At 50.7% G+C, this 10,800-nt stretch overlaps 2 protein-coding genes across 4 annotated transcripts; one reads left to right on the forward strand and one right to left on the reverse strand.

Moving 5' to 3' along the window:
* Positions 1–436: 436 nt before the first annotated feature.
* On the reverse strand, positions 437–2,992 carry MRPL36 (mitochondrial ribosomal protein L36). 3 transcript variants are annotated; one of them, XM_024578543.4, is made up of 2 exons: positions 2,920–2,992; positions 437–873 (listed from the first exon to the last, which is right to left on the reverse strand). In XM_024578543.4, exon 2 carries the CDS (start codon positions 858–860, stop codon positions 537–539), a length of 324 nt encoding a protein of 107 aa, XP_024434311.1. In that variant the 5' UTR covers positions 861–873; positions 2,920–2,992; the 3' UTR covers positions 437–536. The 3 variants fall into 3 exon arrangements, with proteins under 3 accessions (XP_024434311.1, XP_045042297.1, XP_024434310.1); XM_045186362.3 differs by having other exon boundaries at positions 2,860–2,980; XM_024578542.3 differs by lacking the exon at positions 2,920–2,992 and adding an exon at positions 1,539–1,678.
* Positions 2,993–3,057: 65 nt separating this feature from the next.
* Positions 3,058–10,473, forward strand: NDUFS6 (NADH:ubiquinone oxidoreductase subunit S6). The gene is made up of 4 exons (XM_024578474.3): positions 3,058–3,223; positions 4,045–4,098; positions 9,350–9,472; positions 10,280–10,473. Exons 1-4 carry the CDS (start codon positions 3,092–3,094, stop codon positions 10,343–10,345), a joined length of 375 nt encoding a protein of 124 aa, XP_024434242.1. The 5' UTR covers positions 3,058–3,091; the 3' UTR covers positions 10,346–10,473.
* The last annotated feature ends 327 nt before the right edge of the window (positions 10,474–10,800 follow it).

Genomic DNA, 10,800 nt, shown 5'->3' on the forward strand with positions numbered 1-10,800 from the left:
ACATTCCACTCATGTATACATACACGTGTACATGGGTACTCATGTGTCAGACTGAGGGTGACGCATTTGATATCCCAAATACCTTCGTATATAAACAATTAATTGCCCTTGACTTAAGGACTGCTATCAAGGTCTTCCATCCTCATCCTGGAGACAGGAATGTTGAAAGGAATTTGAACCCGGGGAAAGCAGTAGTATGGCTGAATGCAGACACAGGGCCAAGAGCCACTCCACAGGGCAGTCTGAGACTGAATCTAGTTCTTTCTAAAGAACCTGCATTCTGATATTAGGGGTGGTGGTGGCGGCGGGGAGTAAACCCATTTTCCCTCTTCCCTGTCTCCCGCCAGCTTTCCAAATGGGGCTCTGGCCGGACTACATCTGGATAGAGTGAGATGCCTGGAAAGTGGAGTCAACAAAACCGGCAGGTCAATACTCGTAGAAAACAGAACATTTACATTTTATTTTTCTTCGGTAAATTAACACCATCTCCCAAGGAAATGGTACAATCTTGCATGTTATTTTCACAGCCAAAGGAGCTACATCTGTCTCTGCTTGTGTCTTGGGTTCGTTTTGCAGTAGATGAACCACCGCCCACGCCTCTTCACCCGGTAACAGTCCCGGCAACGCTTCCGGAGGACGCCCTTGGTCTTGAACCCCAGAGCAGGCTGCAGGAAAGGCAAAGGGCGGCAGCAGAGCGGTGAAGCCACCACTTCGCTGGGCTTTGCACCTGCTGGGACTGCAACGCGCAGGGGACCGAGCAGGAGTGTGGAGAGCGCACGGGACGTCGTCGCGCAAAGACTCAGACGTAGGAGGGGGTTCACAGCAGAGACCACCATTTTCTTTATAAAAACAGTTGCCATGTTGTGGCTGAACCTATGCAAAAAAAAAAAAAAGTGGTTACAGCGTCTTCCGTGTTCCTACTATTACAACTTTGTTTTGCCTACTTCACTGTCGCGTAGGCACAGGAGCTGAGGGGTAAGAGGTGCTACCACTCCCCAGTGCAGCACAAACCCTGACAGCTCTGCAGGAGACAGGGGCACCGGGTGGAGCATTTGGCACACCGCCCTTTGCGGGAGCCCAGGCGAAGCTGACGAGACCTTAAGTGTAGGCCACGGCCCCCACTTTGAAATAATTAAGCCAGGTGGAGGGGTAAGTGACTGCCCGTGCGGTCTCAGCAATGAAGCGACGGCACGGAACTCCGGCGGGGCCGCTTCTCAGGTGCGGACTGCTCGGGGCTTCTCGGAGGAGGCGCACTGGCTGCCGTCGCGGGGCTCGGCCCCAACATTGGCGCGTGTCGCTCGGAGTCCGCACACAGCCCGCGAGGTTCGGGCGTCGGAGGGATGGATCCGGCCCCATGGCGCCCCCTCGCCCTCTAACCGCAGCCAACAGGGGGAGACTGAGGCCGCGGGGTCGACGTCTCCGAGCCAAGCCCGTCCGCAGCCTCTCGACCTGGCAGCCGGCTGCAGAGAAGACCCGAACCCCGCCATCCCACCGCCTCCCTAGTCCCCAGCCGCTCTGGACCCGCAGGGACCCCTGACCTGGGAAGAACGGGCCCTAGTCCTGTGAGCAGCGTTCCTCAGCCCGCACCAGGGTCCCAGCCTGCGCCTGCGCGACGGGGCGGAGACGCCGCCGCCCGGAATCTCCTCCGGAAAGAAAAACGGCGCCGGGGTCACGTGGTAGCACCAGCAGTGCCGGCCGCAAAGATCGAGCTTTCGCGCTCAGGGTTGGAGGGTGACGGGTTCCCCCTTTCTTCGCCTTCCAGGCCCCGGCCCTAGAGCACCTAGCAGGATGCCCCCCGCAACCTGTCGCCTACAATTGGTGGTGATAGTGGTGGAGGAAATGCAGAAATGGGAACTAAAATATGTATCTAGAATGAAAAAGTTACAACCAAGTAGACTTGAAAAACCGACAATACTAATGTCAAAACAAAAATCTAGGAAAACCATATGCTGGTACTGCATGAACATCCTAGGAAAACTGGCGAGTCCAACGGAAAGGAGTGGTTTCCCTCGTTCTAGACAGTGGTTCTAACTGATTGCAATTAAATATCTTCTCCCCCCTACACTTTATTATGAAGCATTTCAAACAGATAAAAATTTAAAGACTTTTACGGTGAACGCCCTGTGCACCCGGGTTCCACGAAGAAAGCTGAATCTGCTTTTCGGGGGGCGTGTCCGCGAACGCACTCGTCTACTTTCTGAGCACGCGAAGGCGACCTGCAGACGTGGTTGCACCTGCCCAGGTGATCTTTGGTTCTGCTCGAGCACCTGTCCGTAAGCACCCTTCCTTTCCGAGAGGTTTCAGGGAATCACGCTTCTCATCACCTTGCTGGGCTCTCCTCCACGTACCTGGAGTGGAGTCCCGACTGTGGACGTACTCACCCCCTGGGCTGTGGCGGTTGCGCTGAGTTTACCCCTGAGCTAAGTCTGCTCCACTCCCTTCTGTCTTCGCCCATCCCCCTGGGTCTATGCACAGGTAGTTTAAAGGAGGCAGGAGAAGCAGAAAAGGGAAGAGCCGGGACGCCAGCCGGGTCCTGCCCAGGTGCCCTCTGGAGTAGTGGACCTGTCCGGGGCGGATGACGTTGGGAACGGGGGCGTGTGGGGCGACAAAGGTTGTGCTTTACTGGTAGCTTCACTGGGACTGTGCTGCGGAAATCCCCAGACAGGCTGTCCATACCCCCCTCCCCGCCCCCCCCCCCCCCCCCCCCCCGCAACAAAGAAATGAGCACCGAGCAACGGGAATGCACTCCCAATTTCCTCTTTAGGCAGGGATCCTTCACCAATAAAAACATATTATGTGTATTCCCCTGATTATCGATTGCCATTGAAGGCAAACAATGTATCTCTACCTTCTACCCACCTCGGCCCTTCCCCTGGTACGAATAACAGTTACGGTTGTGCTCAAAGTTTCCCTTCTTACCCAGGCTGAGGCAGGTCCGCAGCAGCACCTGCCGGGACGTTCCTGCCCGACCACAGCGCGCGTGCGCACCTCCTCAAGGAAAAGAAGTCCGCGACGCGCCGAGCCCTGCGAGGCTGTGCGCATGCGTCAGCGCTGGCGCGGCGACGCGCCGGGTCAAGGGTCAATCCATAAGATGGCGGCAGCATTGACCTTCTCCTGGCATCTCGGCCGGGCAGGCGTGGCAGCTCTTAGGCTGCCTCGGGGCGCTAGATTTTTCGGGGTGCACATCTCGCCGACCGGGGAGAAGGTCACGCACACCGGCCAGGTAACCGGCGCGGCGCGGAGGGCGCTTGAGTGGGCGGAGCCCAGGTCGGGCTCCTGGTCTTTCCGCTGTCCCCGGTGTCCCGGGTCCTCCTGGTGTCCTGTGGTTCCTGGTTCGTGGGTAGGGATCACGAAGAACCGGCGACTGAGTACATTCCGGGTCCCTCGCACGACACAAGCACGGTCGAGCTGTGCTGTCGCACGCAATAACCTGTGTGGATTTAAACGGCTGCCGCGGTGCTGGTCTTAGCGGCGTGTTTGCAGATTCTGTGGTCTGAGAGTGTCCCCGAACTCTAAAATGAGGCTGTTACCCAGAAAATAGCTGTGGGGAGGCTTCCCTTTGTACTCAAAACCACCGATTCTGTGGCTCGAATCTTGTAATGTTTGTGTGATATTAAATAGTGCATTTAAATAACTTGAGAGTCTCCTGTAGTCCAAAGCACAAAGACAATGTTAGGCTATACTTGAAAGCCAAAGATGAGAGAGTAAGTACCTATATTATTAAAGCGTCACCCAGAAGATTTAGAAGGGACAGAGCCATGGGCCATATGGAAGAAGGGGGCGTGCACCTCCGCTACCTGAATTTGCGTCCTCTGCACTCCCACTTCACCTTGCAGCCTTCCAGTTCAGATTATTGCCCATTGTCCTCTTAGGGGTCTTGATGAGAAATGCCCCTGGTTGCACAGCTATACTTGGCCCCTCGTGTTTGATCTTGAATGGCGTAAACATTAAGAAAAACAGTTTTCTGTAATGTTTATGGTTGATATGAAGTGACCTCTTTCAGGATGAAGTTGTAAAAATCCCAAATGGTCTTTTTCTTTTCAGGTTTATGATGATAAAGACTACAGGAAAATTCGATTTGTAGGTCGTCAGAAAGAGGTAAGTATAAGAGAGGCAAGCTCTCATAAAACCTTTATATAACCACCACCAACAACAAAATAATATGTAAGATTTAAGCAATTTTCCCCAATTTGTGAGCACCCTAGAGGATTTGGAGTTCTGCCTTTTTTCCCCTAAATGTTAAATATGGCAATTTCGGTTTTGGTTGCCGCCCTGCAATATCACAGTATATAACATCTTGTAAGTGCAGTCTGGTTTACATATCAATGAGAGTGGTCTTTTTCTTTATTTCTGTGCCGTAGACTCCTGAGACTCTCAGATTAGAGTAAGTTTTGTCCTCCATCGTCAGTTGGAGTCACTCCTTCCCCTCAGTAAGCCTGTTGATTTCTTCTTGGTAAGCTTCAGCTTTCCCTAAATCGAGTGTCCCCTTCCCTTAGATCTTGGTTACATTGTCCATCCCCAAAGTCTGGTTTTCTGCTTCCATTCCTGCTTTGTGGGTGGCCGGGGGGCAGGAGCAGTGTGGTGGAGACGGAGTTCAAAACACTGGATGGAGCAGTTCAGAGCAAATTGGTCCTGGGGTTGATTCTGCAGCCCTGTCCCCAGCTTCCTATCTCAGCTCTTCGGATGCTTTAGCAAACATCTGGGTCTGTCACAGATTCCTCTCTGCTGGAAATTCTCCTGTGGCTCCGGTTTCTGACTGCCATAGCAGAGGGCCATGGGGAGCAACTTGAAAACAAAGCTGTTGAAGGTGGTGAAGTGCTGACGGTGTTGCGTCTCTATCAGCCTTTCTCTCCGTCAGCTCTCCTGAACTGGCTGATCCTTAACCGCTGTCCCAGCTTGGGGTCTCCGGGGCCTTTCCCCTCTGGGATCATGAGTGTCCACACCCTCAAGTTGTGACAGTGCACAGCACACCTGTAGACCGTGAGCTGGCATTCTGCTCTGGCTGTTGTTCCTACAACAGAAATTTGGCATTGAGTGGTATTTCAAAATTATTTTCATTTCCAAGAGATATTACTGTTTTAGAAGACTTTAGACATACTGGAAAATTACACAGAAAGCACAGTTTCCATATGTCCCTCACACTATTCCCCTATCATTAATATCTGGCATTAGTGTGCAGCAGTTTTTACAAGTGATTGATTTAGACATTGGATGAGTATTAATACATTAGATCAACTCAAGTCCATAGTTTTCATTAGGGTTTATGTTTGCTGTACATTCTGTGGGTCTTGGCAAAGGTATGGTGTCTTGTATCCTCCATTACAGTATCATACAGAGTAGTTTTATTGCCCAGAAAACCCTCTGTCTTCTATGTATTCGTCCCTGCTTTTGAGCATTTTCTCCAAACTAACTTAGTTTAAAAATTAATTTGGATGATAACTTCAGTTTTTACTGTGATTTAAAAATTATATATGTGTGCATACACATGTATGTGTAGCTAAATGTAATTATTGACATTAGTGGTAAAAACACCCGATATTTTAAATCATTGAACTGGGGCTTTTAGTTTATTTTAAACTTGTAAATTTCCATTAGTTACTATAGAAAATTATAATTAATTAAATTAAGGTCAAAATTTTACAGAACATTGCTTATTCAGCTGGGTCATTCCTTTTTTTACTAGTTTTACTAGTACTTTGTAGAATTGATGTTTCATCTTTAATGGATTTAGTCTCCGTTTGATGTGGGGGGTAGACTCTCCGCAGGACTGTCACTCCCCAAAACAGGAGTTTAAAAAAAAAAGCAGCTAACTGACAAGTGAATAAACCTAAATATACATAGGCCAAGATGAATTGATCAAGAAGTAAATATTAAGGGAGGCACATATGTGTATTTGTTTATGTTGGTGACCTGAAAGGCTGATTTTTACAGTGGTTGGGCAATTTAGGGTACGTGATATGGTGTGTGCTTACAAAAACACTACATTTACCGCTAATGCGAAGTGTACCAGGTGCCGTGACGTGTTTTCCGTACTGAGCTTGTAAGGACCAATAGTACATTTTCCTTCCCGTGCCCCATCATGGGGCAGGGCCCACGCTGCTGCTCTGGATTTCAGCAGACTCCGAAGCTGGGCCGTGGCTGTATGCTGTGGCTGGGCACTGACTCCTGGGCTCTTTGTTTTCCTGCATTGAGCAGAGTCCCAGAATGTTAATCATGGGAGGTCAGGGTCGCCCTGGAGCTGCAGTTGTGAATGACAGGGGCAGTCCCGTGTCAGTCTCAGGCATCAGGCATCAGCTGCCCTTCCCACAGGAGACAGGCGGTCTCTTGGACTGCGTGATGGGAGTTTGTTAGTGTGGCCTTTGTGACACATTTGTCACTGAGGTAGACACCGTATTATTTACACCCTGAGGCTTCATTTGTATGGTGTGTGGCTACGTCGGCAGCGGCAGTGAGTGGGCTATCACTCACCATAGCCCGCTATAAGGTGTGGTGTACGGGGAGCAGAAGACCTTGGCGGAGGCTCTGTGTTTGAAGGAGCTTGTAAAACAATGAGGCGGCAGCACTGCATGCTTGTGGTGTTTGTTTTAATTTCAATGCGTTTCCCACTGACTTTCTACTGTGTTTCTGGAAGTAGAACTTTAATGAAAAGCTTTTCAAAATCATAATCTGTAACCGACAAAGCTTTTGAAAAATAACCAAATCTTTCCACAGTGTCCACTTTGTGTGGGGTCAGGGTGTTTGGCGCCGTCTGTGTTGGTGGCAGTCAGGGCCTTCTCTACGTGGGAGGGGTGTGAGGGCGCTGCCCCTGGACTGTGTGTCCTCTGGACAGTCGGCTGGCTTTGGAAAAAGTTTACTGAGCTTGATTGTGTTGTTCTTTTCAAGTTTTATGAAATTAGATGCTCCCCCACCCCGCCTTATTTGTGAGGATTTATTTATGCCTAGTCTTGGTTTTCTTGTCTTCCCCAGAGCGGTAGGCCTGTGGCACAGAATTACACCAGCATGGGATGTTGGGCATGCACGGCTGGAAGCCACACGGCCCTGGATGGCCGGGACTGACCTGGTACAGCGGGTCTCACCTGTAACGATAGACGAGTACTAAGATTATTCCTCAGCCGAATCTCAGAGTAACCTCAGACAACATTTATTAGTCTGATGCTCTGCCTCACACTGCCCACCTTGCCTTTATTAAGCTGTCTCTTCCTGTAAACTTGGGATGGCTTTTAGGAGACCTGGAAGGGGAAAAATGGTGCTGCCCATCTGACTGTTGGCCCCTGGTGTTGTGTGTTCCGGTTGAGTGATCCTCCGGCCTCCAGAAGAGGGTGACTTTCGAGGTGTGCTGTTGCTGTTGTCATCCACCCTGGGGTGGCCAATGATGTGGAAAAGATGCTGCGTTTAAGAGGCACTGTCAGGCAAACTAATCCTCGGAAGCCAAGTGTTGGCTACAGAGGTTGCCCGTGATCACTGTATATGGCTCCAGAAAGGAGAAAGCTTGGAGAAGGCGCTGCTGGGTTTCTTCACAGGACGTGCAGCGCTTGGAGGACGGGAGCCCCAGCCCTCGGGTGTGGGGCTGGGGGGCTGGTGATCTCAGGGCGTGAGTCACGGGGCTCTGAGTCCTGGCAGGGACTGTGAGGGCCCAGGTTCAGTTCTTTCCCTGTACACGCAGACACTGATGCTGCACTTCTACCGTGTCCCCAGCACCATGTGCCTTGTCTTTTGGTCACTGAGGACAGCTCTAATTGAGGCAGATACAACCAAGACATAGCTCCCACCCAGCGTCCCAAGTTTGCCACAGTAGCGCATGGTCAGACAAATTATTTGCCCAGCCAGCAAGTTTGAATTGCTGTAGTAACTATGCCATGGAGGGGCTGGTTCAGTGATGCCCTCCTCCCATGTGCCTGGCCACTCAGTTTCAACAGTTACCCCGGATACTGACCAACGCAGCCACGCCTGTTCCTGCCATGCTCCCCAGCACCTCCATCTGTATTGTGTCACCAGGTCTGAAATTGATCGTGTACACCCCCGTAAGGCGTTAACAGTGACAGGATCATCTCACCTGAACCTACAGAGGTTCTTTCAATCCGTTACTCTAGGGGGTCTAAATATTCTCGACTGCATTGTATTCTTAAAAATTTTAGAGCTTGTTGACTCTGAATCCAAATAAGTCCCATGCATTGCAGTGGTGACAAGTTTCTCTGACTTTTAGGTTCCTGTTCCCCTTACACATATGCAGTGTCTTTTTGCATTTGTGACATGTGTGTGTAACCCCCCTTTCCCTCACACGCACACGGCCCTTTTTCTGCCTTGGACTCAGCTGTCACAGGACTCGGGCGTTTCTTCTGGGAAGTCGCCTGCAGCCAGCCCTGACTGACTGCGCTTGGGGTCTCTGGTCCGCGTGAGTGTGCGTGATCGGATTGGGCCCATCGCTTTGTCCGATCGGACCGGGTTCTGTGTCTGCGGTGACCCTACGGGGCAGGTGGCGTGAGTGCTTTAAGTCATTCACTCATACGGGCTGTAAAGCAGGGTGTTCTCTTCTCATTACTAGCTTGAGGACTTACATTTAAAAAAACAAAAAAACACCTTTGGTCACTGAGGAAAGAAGAAATGCTCGATTCTTTCCCTTATTTACCAGTTTAAAAATAATGAGTTGATTCCCTGTAGCAGGGAAATTAAAGAAGTTTGAAAATACCATTGTGGAGTGATTTGTTTTCAGTCCTTTGCAGCTATAACCTCGTTGTTCCTCAGATGCCCCGTATCCGGTTTATTCCAAATGGGCAGTGTCCCCAAGTCGGCTGCCCTTTGACCCATCCGTGGTTGTCTTTTCTAATCTCCAGTCCCCTGTCACGAGCGTGGCTCCAGTTCGTCTCTAACATCTGCCCTGGGCCTGGAACCAGCTGTTTCACAGCCCTGGCTGCTTTAGTGTGAAATGGTGGCCATGTGGACTCATTGCCACCGGGGCGTCCCTGTTCCCAGTGGGCAGAGCTGTGGAACTGTGTGTGTGGAGAGAGAGGGATGGGAGGGAGGAGAGAGCAGGTGATAAGTAGGGCAGAATGTTCAGTCTGAGGCCAGGCAAAGACAGGATGGGAGTTCTTTGCACTATTGTAATTCTTGCGGACATTTCTGTAAATTTGAAATTATGTGCAGTGAAAAGTTAAGTGGCTGTATATACATGTATTAATTAGTTATTATGTACTTTGAAGATCTGTAATTCTATTTCAGTGAAGATGTACAGAATATAATTCTGCCTGTGCTGCCAGTACGTGAATGTCTATGGGGCAGGTTCTACGTAAATTTAAATTTCATGCAATTGAGTTTTTGTGCTTGTCGATACAAGGTTTTTCTCCTTGTCCAGGTGAATGAGAACTTCGCCATTGATTTAATAGCTGAACAGCCTGTGAGTGAAGTGGAGAGTCGAGTCATAGCGTGTGACGGCGGTGGGGGCGCTCTGGGCCACCCGAAAGTCTACATAAACTTGGTAACGTGACCTGTTCGCCGTCCTGTTCTGCCTGTCCCTGCTCTCAAGGGGGCCCTCGCAGTGTTCCTTTGACCACACACTCTCCCACCGACCTTGCCTACAAAACCAAATGGCAGGGACGAGCACCGTGGCATCTTTTCAGATGTGACGTGCCATGCGGGGTCCTACTTAGAGTCACTAGCACTGACTTTCCAGCTTCCTCTCAGACACATAGGAGTCTATCTTTTTTGCTGAACCTTCCTTTGCAGCCCATTTTGTTGATACATACACGCCTCTTCTCTTGGGGCCTAAAGAAGAGGACTTGGGACATTAGAGCTGAGAAGGAAGCCACTAAAACTTGGACATGCATGTGGCGGGAAGGAGAGGGAAGAGAGCTGGCAGGACCCACCGCAGCCCCTTCTGCTGGTGGTGTGAGTGAGCTTGGACCCCAGCCCTGTGGAGACCCCACCCCTGTGGGGACACCCCCTTCCGAGGCAGTCGAAGTCTGTGCTCAGGATGAGACTCTGGCTGTCCTGGAGGGATCGAGCCAAGGGCAAGAAGTGGCTGTTGTGCTGGCACTTTCTATCCTTACAGTGGCCCTTTGAGACGTTCCATGGCAGGGCCTGAGGCTGGGGGAGGAGCCAGAGCCGGACCTGGGGTCTTGGACACTGTGGCAGTTCTTAGCTCAGTGGTGATTTGGGTTTTACAGGTGTTTTGGGCTGGCAGGGCATTCAGGTGTTGTGTGTGCTTTCAGTGTCCAATCTCTAGCTATATTAGATTTGAAGTAGAATATGGAAATATGAGATCTTCCCTCTTGAATTTTTTCAGGACAAAGAAACAAAAACTGGGACGTGCGGTTACTGTGGCCTCCAGTTCAGACAGCACCGTCACTAGAGCAGACCACGCACCTGGGTCTTGGGAGGCTGTGCACGTGAGCATTTCCGTGTTAGAGTAAAACGGGGAAGGTTCTCGTGCTGTATGTGGGGCGTTCTACTGCGAATAAAGGGTGTTGTTGTCCAGGATGGCCGTTCACAAGTGTGTTTCTTTCACAGAAGGGACTTTTGGAAAAGAGTGTCACTTAGGGCTGGATCGGGGTCCCCTCCTGCCAGATGTTTCCGGACAGGGGCTTTAAACCATGTAACCTCCCTGGGCGGCCAAGAGACATGAAAGAAAATCTACTACTCTCCCTTCAACTACAGTTTCAGCTTCTGCTGCTGTGATCACACGTGGTGTCCCCAGTCCACCATTCTGACCTCCAGCCTTAGACCTCTTGTAGAAATAGTACATGCAGACACAGTGTCTAAAGTACCTGACCAGGCAGCAGCTGCCTGTGACTGGCTGGGTTTCCA

The sequence above is a fragment of the Desmodus rotundus genome, chromosome 1 (genome assembly GCF_022682495.2).
Source record: "Desmodus rotundus isolate HL8 chromosome 1, HLdesRot8A.1, whole genome shotgun sequence".
Taxonomy (NCBI): Eukaryota; Metazoa; Chordata; class Mammalia; order Chiroptera; family Phyllostomidae; genus Desmodus; species Desmodus rotundus.